The 13513-nt window shown below is 42.3% G+C and overlaps 2 protein-coding genes across 2 annotated transcripts; one reads left to right on the top strand and one right to left on the bottom strand.

Moving 5' to 3' along the window:
* On the bottom strand, positions 1–2552 carry LOC149726470 (uncharacterized). The gene is made up of 2 exons (XM_089890348.1): positions 1834–2552; positions 1–341 (listed from the first exon to the last, which is right to left on the bottom strand). Exons 1-2 carry the CDS (start codon positions 2402–2404, stop codon positions 1–3), a joined length of 912 nt encoding a protein of 303 aa, XP_089746474.1. The 5' UTR covers positions 2405–2552.
* A 6031-nt stretch (positions 2553–8583) lies between these two features.
* Positions 8584–9502, top strand: LOC149726469 (uncharacterized). The gene has a single exon (XM_089890626.1). The coding sequence runs from the start codon at positions 8705–8707 to the stop codon at positions 9086–9088; it is 384 nt and encodes a 127-aa protein (XP_089746752.1). The 5' UTR covers positions 8584–8704; the 3' UTR covers positions 9089–9502.
* The last annotated feature ends 4011 nt before the right edge of the window (positions 9503–13513 follow it).

Genomic DNA, 13513 nt, shown 5'->3' with positions numbered 1-13513 from the left:
TTACACATTGAGAGGAAGCTGAGAGAAAGCATTTTTAATTGAATTGCGCTCGTCGATCAGCTGGTGAATGCGCAAATTATCATTAACAGACGCCTGAAAGCTAATCCTGGTAGGCGAAAGAGTTTCGCCCGCGTTACCAACATCATGAATGGTAGACGATAAATTAGGAACAAAATGCGGCAAATTTAACATCATACTATCTGCTTTACAATCGAGAGTTTCAATATCAGGCTGCGCATATTCAATACCAAGCGTGTACCTTACATCTTCAGGCAAACGATCAACATATCCTTTATTTAAAAAGGTTTCAGTGACATCGCAGTTATTGCCGTGACTGCTTGCTGCTTAGCGACGATGTCATTTTGCTCAACATTTCAGTGGGTTTGTGAGCATTCAACTGTGTCTCGTCAAAACGCTTAGATAATCGTTCTACTTCGGTCGGTTCGTAAAACTTAAGTAATGCAGACTTTAAATTAGAATAAGGAAAATCAACATCGCCATTTAAAACAACATGACTGACTTTATCAATTTGTTCAAGCCCAAGGCCTGAAACAGCGTGAGTGAAGCGAACGCACTCACTACAAACTTGGTTGGAGTCGAATATGCGTAAGGTTGGAGTCGAATATGCGTTCTATGACTTTATCAATTTGTTCAAGCCCATAAGGCCTGAAACAGCGTGAGTGAAGCGAACGCACTCACTATAAACTTGGTTGGAGTCGAATATGCGTAAGGTTGGAGTCGAATATGCGTTCTATAGTATCAAACCACAGGCGCACAGAGGAAGGCGAGAACGAGGGAATCTCTAAATTGGTCGTTTTATCTGGCATAATTTCGCGTGCAGTTATCCCTGCATTAACACTAGTAGTGGGGGATATTTTACTGACACATTGGGGTTGTTCGCGCGATTTATTACCCAAAAGATCGGCTTTAACATAACCCATACGCGCGTTCCCATAGGCATCACCATTGGCATATTTATCATTTATAAACCGACTAGTTTCACTCGGTGTACAAGATAAATCTTTTGTGCTAAAGGAGGAAGGTGGTGGCACAGTGCGTTTAGATTTCGACTTATTTCGTAAACGTTTAAAAAAGGAAAAACCTGGGGCCATGGTATAACTTACGAAACCCAAAGTAATAATGTAAAATAAGCATGCAAAATAAATTAAATGCTTCACCGTTGATTCTTACGAAACCCAAAGTAATAATGTAAAATAAGCATGCAAAATAAATTAAATGCTTCACCGTTGATTTGTCTTCGGAAGGTCGTGTCCCGAGGTCACCAAATGTGGGGGGGTGGTCATAAATAGTGGCTATAACTCTCTATACGTACTCGATCCTGAACCTCATCTGGGCGATCGAAATGTCAACAGAATATTGACTCCTTTATTTGATAAGACAACGGTGGCGGAAAACAACACACGGAAGAGTAATCGCGGAGAGCGTTCACGATAATGCCATGACGAAAAACGTAGTGTCCAGTATTTGGGCACCCTTTTTATAACAGAAACACACACGGCAATAAGATAATAAAACGCCCAGTGAGTTTGCCCCGTAGGGTGTGCAGCGTCAGTAATTATACAAAGATAGACATTAAAGGAATCGGGAGTGTTTTAACTGCGCTTTGACGATACTTTAAAGGGCCTAAACACACCCCAAATGTACTTCGCTTTAATCAATAGAGTGTGTTTTTCTAATTCCAATGACACCTTACTTGTTTTAATCGGTTCTGTATAACCAAAGATATTCCAGCTCAAACACCGTAAAATTAAAAAAACTGATTTGAAAGTTGCGTGGCGAAAAAACCCATACGCGCGTTCCCATAGGCATCACCATTGGCGTCAAAACGCTTAGGTAATCGTTCTACTTCGGTCGGTTCGTAAAACTTAAGTAATGCAGACTTTAAATTAGAATAAGGAAAATCAACATCGCCATTTAAAACAACATGACTGACTTTATCAATTTGTTCAAGCCCAAGGCCTGAAACAGCGTGAGTGAAGCGAATGCACTCACTACAAACTTGGTTGGAGTCGAATATGCGTTCTATAGTATCAAACCACAGGCGCACAGAGGAAGGCGAGAACGAGGGAATCTCTAAATTGGTCGTTTTATTTGGCATAATTTCGCGTGCAGTTATCCCTGCATTAACACTAGTAGTGGGGGATATTTTACTGACACATTGGGGTTGTTCGCGCGATTTATTACCCAAAAGATCGGCTTTAACATAACCCATACGCGCGTTCCCATAGGCATCACCATTGGCATATTTATCATTTATAAACCGACTAGTTTCACTCGGTGTACAAGATAAATCTTTTGTGCTAAAGGAGGAAGGTGGTGGCACAGTGCGTTTAGACTTCGACTTATTTCGTAAACGTTTAAAAAAGGAAAAACCTGGGGCCATGGTATAACTTACGAAACCCAAAGTAATAATGTAAAATAAGCATGCAAAATAAATTAAATGCTTCACCGTTGATTTGTCTTCGGAAGGTCGTGTCCCGAGGTCACCAAATGTGGGGGGGTGGTCATAAATAGTGGCTGTAACAACTCTCTATACGTACTCGATCCTGAACCTCATCTGGGCGATCGAAATGTCAACAGAATATTGACTCCTTTATTTGATAAGACAACGGTGGCGGAAAACAACACACGAAAGAGTAATCGCGGAGAGCGTTCACGATAATGCCATGACGAAAAACACCCTTTTTATAACAGAAACACACACGGCAAAAAGATAATAAAACGCCCAGTGAGTTTGCCCCGTAGGGTGTGCAGCGTCAGTAATTATACAAAGATAGACATTAAAGGAATCGGGAGTGTTTTAACTGCGCTTTGACGATACTTTAAAGGGCCTAAACACACCCCAAATGTACTTCGCTTTAATCAATAGAGTGTGTTTTTCTAATTCCAATGACACCTTACTTGTTTTAATCGGTTCTGTATAACCAAAGATATTCCAGCTCAAACACCGTAAAATTAAAAAAACTGATTTGAAAGTTGCGTGGCGAAAAAAATTGAGAAGTGTCTACCCACGTGACAAACACGTCACAAAATTGTTGAAGCGTGGCCGCTCCCATTCAGAAAGGCGAGAGGCAGTGTTTTCAGCGAAAAACGAGAGAACAAAAAAAAAACGCAAAAAAGTACAAAAAAATGCAGGTTTCGCTTTTACGAATGAATCAGTCACGTGACTAGTACGTTCCTACGTCACAATCACGGAGCTCGTAGTAAAAAAAGATAGCGCTAGAGATCACTGTTTGAGGACGAATATCTCCGCCTATACTGGACCAATTTTAATAAGCAAAGTATTTTTGGAATCAATAAAACGGTCGCTTTATGAATTTGCCATAAAAATAAAGTGACGTGGGGTGTGTTTAGGCCCTTTAATTGTCTCCCTTTGAGCCTACACAAAGAAGACGTATATTTACACGAATGCCAGAATGTTGTACACGAAAAACCGGTTATTAGAGGGACGTAAGTTGTAGACATTCAGTCTCGCGAGGCTTCAATATATTTTGTTGGTGCATTAAATTAAAGATTAAATCTACTGCTTTTCCACATCAACCGCTACAACTACTATAAATTAAGTCAAAAAACGAAAAAAATGCCCTGGCTTCTATTGACTACTATAGTAAACGAGTCGTGAAAAAGAGAGAGTGTATCATGCTCTCTCCTTTACCGACAATTCTTTTTTTTATTTCTGTGGGAAACAGCTATTGCAGTGACCAACGGCACGCCTCACCGAGAGAAGACGCGCTTCAAGCTGTTTGGGCGCCAACAAAAACGAGACGAAGCAAGCGCGAGTTTGTCTACTTACGCCCTGAAGCATCTCGGCTCCCGCGCGTGCAATACCAATTAAAATAGAGTACGTCTGAGATTTCTGGGATGCAGCAGAGCTGGTTTTAAATTCAGAACCTTCATCTCAAAGGGTACGTGTAATGTGTGTTTTGTTTTACTATTTCTATGTCGAAATACCGCGAATTCTTTTCAATACTAATCCTCGTTTCCTTTAACATTCCTTCGTAATCAGCGTCTGTAATCCTTTAACATTACTTAGTAATCGACGTCTGTAATCAGCGATCCTTATAAGCGACTCCCTTCCTTTCAGTTCACAGTATTCTTAGTTCGGCGGTTTAAGACTTGTTAGGCTATATATTCGGCGGTTTAAGACTTGTTAGGCTATATATTACTCGTTGTATGTCGTTAATATTTGTAAAACCTATGTTTTGTGTTTCAGCATACTTTGATTCTATTTGAATAAAGCTAAGTTAAGTTAGCCCTCGTTTCAATTTATCCAAATAGTTTCACGATGGACAAACAGTTTAAGTTAGCCCTCGTTTCAATTTATCCAAATAGTTTCACGATGGACAAACAGTTCCTGAGGCCCTCGACATTATCCATCGAACCCGAAGCTCCTTAATGCGGCCAGACATTTTAGGTATTGGATACGGACGGTCAAAGATTTCCTCGCCTTTCCGAAGACAGTGAAATCTCTGGAGAAAACAAACGACGAATAATCGTAAATTGTATCTCTCCAGAGGTATTTTCTTTCGTCGAACATCTGGAGTCCTACGATGAAATCGTTCGTGCCCTGGAACTGGTTTACGTCAAGAAGAAAAACAATATCTTTGCTAGATACATGCTAGTTGGCCGTCAACAAAACCCACAAGAAAGCGTTGCCGAATATTTGCGGGAACTACAGCGCTTCTTGCGAATCAGCCGCCAAATACAAGGATGATTTGACAAGGGATGCGTTTATCAATGGTCTCGCCTCGCCATTCATTCGTCAGCGTCTATTAGAAATAGACGATCTAGACTTGCGCAAAGCGTCAGAGGTTGCCGAATGCCTCGACAAGGCTCATCAGCAACAATCGATGCTGATGGGGAAAGTATCTTCGCACGTTTCTTCCGCTCCTGCCTGCGGTTATGAAAAAGATAACCTTCCTGTAGATGGTTCTGACGGTTTAAATTATAACAATTCTCTGATGGCGGCGGTTAGATCTTACAAAACATTTTCGATTCCCAAAACGGAGTGTCTTTTCTGTGGAGGTCCTGAACATGACCGCCCGACCTGCCCTGCACGGGCTTCCGTTTGTTTTAATTGTGGCAGGAGAGGCCAGGACGGTCAAAGATTTCATCGCTCGCCTTTCCGAAGACAGTGAAATCTCTGGAGAAAACAAACGACGAATAATCGTAAATTGTATCTCTCCAGAGGTATTTTCTTTCGTCGAACCTCTGTGGAGTCCTACGATGAAATCGTTCGTGCCCTGGAACTCTGGAGAAAACAAACGACGAATAATCGATCGTAAATTGTATCTCTCCAGAGGTATTTTCTTTCGTCAAACATCTGAAGTCCTACGATGAAATCGTTCGTGCCCTGGAACTGGTTTACGTCAAGAAGAAAAATAATAATATCTTTGCTAAATACATGCTAGTTAGCCGTCAACAAAACCCACAAGAAAGCGTTGCCGAATATTTGCGGGAACTACAGCGCTTCTTGCGAAGGATTGTACTTTCTCCGACGTATCAGCCGCCAAATACAAGGATGATTTGACAAGGGATGCGTTTATCAATGGTCTCGCCATTCATTCGTCAGCGTCTATTAGAAATAGACGATCTAGACTTGCGCAAAGCGTCAGAGGTTGCCGAATGCCTCTCGACAAGGCTCAGCAACAATCGATGCTGATGGGCAAAGTATCTTCGCACGTTTCTTCCGCTCCTGCCCCCGGTTATGAGAAAGATAACCTTCCTGTAGATGGTTCTGACAGTTTAAATTATAACAATTCTCTGATGGCGGCGGTTAGATCTTACAAAACATTTTCGATTCCCAAAACGGAGTGTCTTTTCTGTGGAGGTCCTGAACATGACCGCCCGACCTGCCCTGCACGGGCTTCCGTTTGTTTTAATTGTGGCAGGAGAGGCCAGGACGGTCAAAGATTTCATCGCTCGCCTTTCCGAAGACAGTGAAATCTCTGGAGAAAACAAACGACGAATAATCGTAAATTGTATCTCTCCAGAGGTATTTTCTTTCGTCGAACATCTGGAGTCCTACGATGAAATCGTTCGTGCCCTGGAACTCTGGAGAAAACAAACGACGAATAATCGTAAATTGTATCTCTCCAGAGGTATTTTCTTTCGTCAAACATCTGGAGTCCTACGATGAAATCGTTCGTGCCCTGGAACTGGTTTACGTCAAGAAGAAAAATAATATCTTTGCTAGATATAATATCTTTGCTAGATACATGCTAGTTAGCCGTCAACAAAACCCACAAGAAAGCGTTGCCGAATATTTGCGGGAACTACAGCGCTTCTTGCGAATCAGCCGCCAAATACAAGGATGATTTGACAAGGGATGCGTTTATCAATGGTCTCGCCTCGCCATTCATTTGTCAGCGTCTATTAGAAATAGACGATCTAGACTTGCGCAAAGCGTCAGAGGTTGCCGAATGCCTCGACAAGGCTCAGCAACAATCGATGCTGATGGGGAAAGTATCTTCGCACGTTTCTTCCGCTCCTGCCTCCGGTTATGAGAAAGATAACCTTCCTGTAGATGGTTTTGACGGTTTAAATTATAACAATTCTCTGATGGCGGCGGTTAGATCTTACAAAACATTTTCGATTCCCAAAACGGAGTGTCTTTTCTGTGGAGGTCCTGAACATGACCGCCCGACCTGCCCTGCACGGGCTTCCGTTTGTTTTAATTGTGGCAGGAGAGGCCATTTTGCCACAGTGTGCCGAAGCCGACGCCGAAATAACTTACGTCGCCTCAAAGTCGGGACTCGTACCGGGAGAGAACGGCGGCTGCCGGCATTACCGAAACTCGTTTTAGTACTCCTAAAGAAAGGCAGGTTGCTCTTACCTCGCTGGCGCTTCTTCCTGTCTAGGTCCGGCATTAGTGGACGCTTCGTTGGAATCCTGCCCAGGCACGGTCCTGCTAGACTCTGGTGCCTCTGACAACTTCGTTAATAAACACGTAGCTGATCGACTCGACTTAAAATCGTTCGGTCCGCTAAAGTCAATTTCTATGGCTTCATCTCGCCTTTCTCTGCCAACCTGCGGAGAAGCGTCGGCGAATATCGACTTGCTTGGTAACTCGTATTTCCTGTACTTTTGTATCCTTGAAGAGCTCTGCGCTGATGTGATACTTGGATAGGATTTTCTAAAGAGACATGTGGAAGTCACCTTCGCTATGGGTGGACCGAGACCTCCTCTTAAAATTCCCCCGTCGAAGAGTCTCTCATCGGCTGTCTTGAACCCGGCAGTTCTGAAGCCTCCTCGGCTTTTTCAATTCATGCTTCCGAACTGCTCCCCTATTGCGGCACCGACCCGCCGATATAGCAAAGACGATCAGAAGTTTTATAACGTGCGAGATACAAAGACTGTTGGACTGTGATATTATCGAACCCGCTCGCTCCCCGTGGAGGGCCCCAGTTCTCGTTGTATCAAGAGGTCCAAAGAAGAGGGTTAGTCGTTGACTATTCAGTAACGGTGAACCGCTACACCCAGTTGGACGCGTACCCCCTTCCGAAAATTGAAGACATCATTAATAAAGTGGCTCGTGACAAATATTATAGTTCTCTGGATCTTAGATCCGCTTACCACCAGGTACCTCTACTCAAAAAGGAACGCCACTATACGGCGTTTGAAGCCAATGAAGCTTTATCAATACAAGGCGCCTTCCTTTCGGGGTTGCTAATGGTGTGTAGCCGCTTTTCAACGTGCCATTTGATGAGTTTATTTACGATAATAAGCTGCGAAAGGTCTACGCCTATCTGGATGATATTGAACGCCACTATACGGCGTTTGAAGCCAATGGTAAGCTTTATCAATACAAGCGCGCCTTCCTTTCGGGGTTACTAATGGTGTGTAGCCGCTTTTCAACGTGCCATTGATGAGTTTATTTACGATAGGTCTACGCCTATCTGGATGATATTACCGTTACGGGTGCGACGTTGGAAGAGCATGATTGCAATCTTCGGAAAGTGCTGGAAGCCGCCCGCCGACACGATCTTACTCTAAATAAGGAAAAGTCTAATATTCGTTGTACCAGCCTGGATTTTCTGGGGTATCGCAGAACAACATTTAACCCGATCCAAATCGCCTGCAACCTCTTCTTGATCTTTCGGCCCCGAGGTCGCCAAAAGAACTGAAGCGTGTCTTGGGTATGTTTTCGTATTTATGCTAAGTGGATCCGTGATTTTTCTCGTCTGGTGCAACCCCTACTGCACTCCAAATCCTTCCCGCTCGAAAAACAAGCTCTATCGTCTTTCCAGAAGCTAAAAGAAGAGCTCTCTGTCACGTATCGCTAGGGTCGATTTCGGATGACGCGATGTTTCAAGTTGAAACTGACGCTTCTGATTTTCATTGCCGCCGTCTTATCTCAAAAGGGTCGGCCTGTTGCTTTTATGTCGCGTACCCTGAACCAAAGCGAACGAAAATATACCGCCGTAGAAAAAGAGTCTATCTAAGTTCGCGAGGTATCGCGGTAAGTAATTCTACTCCTTACCACCCGCGAGGAAATGGTCAATGCGAGAGGAGCAATCAAACAATTTGGAAGACCATTAAACTGGTCCTTCATAGCCGCGGTCTACCGGAATCTAAACGGGACACGGTTTTATCTGAAGCCCTGCATGCTGTTCGTTCCCTTCTTTGTACCGCCACTAACGAAACTCCCCATGAACGATTTTTTTGTTTTCCCAGACGTGCCATGACCGGGACTGCGATGCCATCCTGGTTGATGAAAGGGGGGGTCGTATTAATGCGGCGCTTCGTACGAACAAAAGGGCAGCCTTTGGTAGACCCGGTTACACTTTTAGAAGCCAACCTCTCGTATGCTCACGTGAGACACTCAGATGGCCGGGAAAGTACGGTGTCTACTTCGGTTCTTGCACCGTGCCCGGGTTCTCCAGAATCACCGAATGAAGTATTCCCGCCTCCTACGCCAGGGTACCCCGAAGATGGAAGAAACGAGGTAGAGGAAACCCCCGTCATGCCCTCCGATGCTAATAATTTTCGCGTGGAGACTCCTCCGGAACCGGATAACTCCGAAGACAACGAACGACACGTTCATCTTCGCAGATCTACACGTTAACGCCGCCCTCCTGCTCGTTATGGCGAGTGGACAAAATAATTAAATCCTCCGGTATCTTACCTTGTATGTTTTGTTTTTTTAGAACGGGAGATTGTAATGTGTGTTTTGTTTTACTATTTCTATGTCGAAATACCGCGAATTCTTTTCAATACTAATCCTCGTTTCCTTTTACATTCCTTCGTAATCAGCTTCTGTAATCCTTTAACATTCCTTAGTAATCGACGTCTGTAATCAGCGATCCTTATAAGCGACTCCCTTCCTTTCAGTTCACAGTATTCTTAGTTCGGCGGTTTAAGACTTGTTAGGCTATATATTACTCGTCGTTATGTCGTTAATATTTGTAAAACCTATGTTTTGTGTTTCAGCATACTTTGATTCTATTTGAATAAAGCTAACTTAAGTTAGCCCTCGTTTCAGTACGTCTAATATTTCTGGGATGCAGCAGAGCTGGTTTTAAATTCAGAACCTTCATCTCAAATACTGGAAGTAGCTGCTCCTACTGTGAATGTGCCCGAAAAGAAAGTGTGACAAAACAAGTAAACCCAACGAGAGAAGACTGGATCACGATGAGGATGAAGCGAATGTTAGCTTCATCTGAAACATCACGAGTGTGAAACATACCACCAACTCGACCCACCCCATCAGCTGGTCGTAAATGCTTTAGTTGCGGCCAGTACGGACACATCCGAAGATTTTGCCCAAACGTACAACCAAGGGTAAGGAACAGTACGATTTCTGATAAGTTTTACGAAACGGACACTTTAATAACCGAGAATCTTCTAGTAGGATGCGTTCGACAGAGCGAAATATTCGTACGGACTCCCAATAAGATACAAACTAAAAGAACGGGGAACGACGAAACGGTGAGCCTATAACGCTTTACAAACGTTATGATGGGAAATATGATGCTTCCTGCTCACGTTAAACTAAAAGAACGGGGAACTATATCGCGAATTCCTCCATCAGACCGAAATTCAAAACCGGATCAGATAAAAGCATTTCGTAGTTTAGACTAAATAACTTCACTGAGTGACATTACTGAATCTTGTTGTCCTCCTGGATATACTTGTAAAATTACAGAAACAGCAGTACTTTTTAGAAGCTAGATTTTAAAGACACGGATTTGCCGTTTGTAACCTGTGCTATTCGAATCGACGAGGAACTTCGTGTGAAACTGGAATAAGAACAGCCCGGTTTCACTTCCAGATTGGTTTGTTAAAGGAAAAAATGCAAAGTTGAATAAATACAGCATGATTGTCAGTTTTCCCCCGTATTTTAAAGTATTTTTTTGGATCGTCCCGTGTCTGTGTTTAAAGAACTGCAGCAAAGAATTTATTTTAAACGTCCTAAACCATATCCTCAAAATGTATCCGCTTTGCACTGATTTTGCGTTATACAAATGCCCAGGCTTATCAAATAGCCTGCAGTGAACTCCCATTGCATTCTATGTTTTTGCTGAGGAGATTAAAAAGTGGTAATCTTGATGCCTTTGTAGGGGGTGCGGTAATAAGGCTCAACGGTCGCGTCCATCTCCACGCATCGTGGTGGGGGTGCTGTGGTTCCGTTCACGCTAGCGCCCATCGCAACGTAACGACTCTCCATAACGCTAGGTCGACAACTCAGTTTATTAGACGAACAAACGAGCGGCATCAGGCTAGAGACAAAAGTGAAGCAAGAGTATAAGAGAGCTCCTACAGCCCTCCTAGCACAGAAAATAGGAGGGCTTTGATAGCATGAAACATGTGCGAAAGCAGTAACAGGAAAGAACGTTTTACACTGAAAAAGGGGGTCTGTTCGCCGAACGGGCGGACTGGGCAGATAGTTTCCTGCCTTGTGGCAGAAACGCAAGACGTGTTGCTCAATCATAAACACAGTTACGCCAGATGGATTAGTTATGCAACACGACTGTTTAATATTCGGTCTTTATGCATTAAGTTAAATATATATCTGTGCTTGAAACACACTACTCATTCGCTACACCTTAAAACCTGCAAAGCTTTTACAAACCCGGCTGATGGGCTATACTCGGAGGGGAGGGGGGGAATGTGAATATGCCTTTGCCGCTCTTAAATCCGTGCTCGGCTGATGGGCTATCGAGTATCCAGCATCCACTTAATGAGCCCAAAACTTACTTATTTTTTAACAATGTTCATCTTGTCAAGAATATACGAAATAATCTTTTAAATAACAAGCGATTTGTCTTTCTTTCGTTTAATTTTTCAATTGAACAAGAAGTTTTAAAGAGTGAAGCAGACTACATTTCGTGGTTTTGACTTCTAAACTGGATGGCAACTTACGGCTAGCTTCAAAGTTGACATACAAAGCATATATCCTTTTAATAATAATAAGCAGAATGTTTCGATGGCATAGGCAATTTTCCACGACACCACAATGGCAGCGTGTAAAAATTATCTTCCTGAGAGGGCCGACATTTGCAATTTTCTATCACTGATCACACATGGTGGACAGTGGTCAGCTCTAAAACAAGGTTCTCTTCAAACCCACTTGGTTCGGCCATTGTGGCAAATTAAAATGAATTGATTTTTTAAATCATTTGCTGGTTGGTTGGACACCTGGGATTGTCGGCCGTATGCTTTGTCAGGGCAGACATTAATGCCTTGAGAATGATCCTGCGCTCACAAGCAGCATTGGTTAAAGAGCTACTCAATGAAAGCTTTATCTATGTTATCATGGCAAAGCTTCAAAGTGACCGGTTGGAAAATAGATTTTCCCAGTATCGGCAAATGAGTGGTTTTAGTAAATCTACAAAAAGTAAACAGCTCCGAAAAAAATATTATTATATCTAGATGATATTGTGTTTACAGTCGGCGAACTACGTCACTGTCCATTGTATGTCGCCCATTGTTACTTGATCGTTCGTGCGTGGCAAACTGCAGAACGATTCGTTTGTTACGTCACTCGCTTGCCTCGTGCCTTCATTTCCTTGTGTTGTTAACGTTGTATTATTGTATTTCGTTGTGTTTACTTATATAGCTCATGTTTACTCGTCGTTATCGTTAATCGTCTTTGCAGACACAGTAAACATTCGTTGAGTATGTTATTAAAGATAAAGTTGATGTTTGGAACGAAGATGTTTTGATCGAAGAGGACCAGGAGGTGTTTGAATCAGTTAAGAATGCTGATTGCTGACTGTTAATCGACGGAAATAGAAAATAATCGCCCAAAAGCGAAGAAGTTGGAATCACTGACGCTGGTTTTAAATTAACTAAGCGAAGTTGGAATCACTGACGCTGGTTTTAAATTAACTAAGCGAAGTAAATGCGATGACTGTAAAAGGCATTTTATTTCGGATACTACTGCATCTTCTCATTATTTCCGGCATTACAACAGAGGGGGCTTAACTATGCCTTCGCGTGGGCTATGATATTTCGGATACTACTGCATCTTCTCATTATTTCCGGCATTACAACAGAGGGGGCTTAACTATGCCTTCGCGTGGGCTATCTGACCACGTGTGCAACGGATTCGCTCTGTATGATTATGCAACCAGCCTGCCAAACCTTAACCGACGAATTACAGTTCCGCCAGCAAATTTTACATGTACCTTACACACCCAACGGATAAAAAAAATTCCGAAAAAATAATAATTTATATATTTTATAATAACAAGCAGCGTATTCGCAACGAATTAGTAAAAAATGTGAAGTAACAAGTTGTAAAAGGCGACAAAGAACAATGTAGTACGTTTTTGGTTGTTATGCGCTTGCGCACGTCATCCATTTTTGGTGCTATAAACTTTCTTCACGACCGTACAATGTTTCATGTTTTAATTTATAATGTTATTTTGCTCTTTGTTGCTCCTGACCCAGCAGCTTATAACCATACTTCTAAACAACTGACCTCTTCACTCAATCTGTATGACCGTACAATGTTTTAATTTATAATGTTATTTTGCTGTTTGTTGCTCCTGACCCAGCTTATAGCTATAGTTCTGTAAACAACTGACCTCTTCACTCAATCTGTATGTTTTTTGCATTACTGCTACTTTTATTAGGCAAAATACATGACGTAACAACGGAAAGTAATGGTGTTTGTGACGTATATAAGCCTTCTAATTTCCAACTTAAAATGTGGAATTATATCATCAGGCCGGTGTCGCAGAAATTTGGTTTTGGTTCCCATCGGCTATGCGCAAATTTGCGAAACCTATATTTTATCAGGAATCTAGAAAGCGTGTTCCGACTAAAAATAACAGTTCTTGGATGCGACGCATTGTGTATGTTTTACAAGTTCTAGGATATATCTCCTATATAAAAGTATTTAAAGAATCCGGACCACGGTTCCCAAGGTTGGGCAGATTTTTGTATAAATACAAACTATTATGCCTATTGAAGATTATTGATTAAAAGCTAGTTTGTAAAAAAAGCTTTAATTTAATTATAAAAGTATTTAAAGAGTCCGGAC

The sequence above is a fragment of the Ciona robusta genome, chromosome 12, assembly GCF_009617815.1.
Source record: "Ciona robusta chromosome 12, ASM961781v2".
Classification (NCBI taxonomy): Eukaryota; Metazoa; Chordata; class Ascidiacea; order Phlebobranchia; family Cionidae; genus Ciona; species Ciona robusta.
Note: the sequence above shows the minus strand (reverse complement) of the source record. Positions and strands in the feature narration are given on the sequence as shown.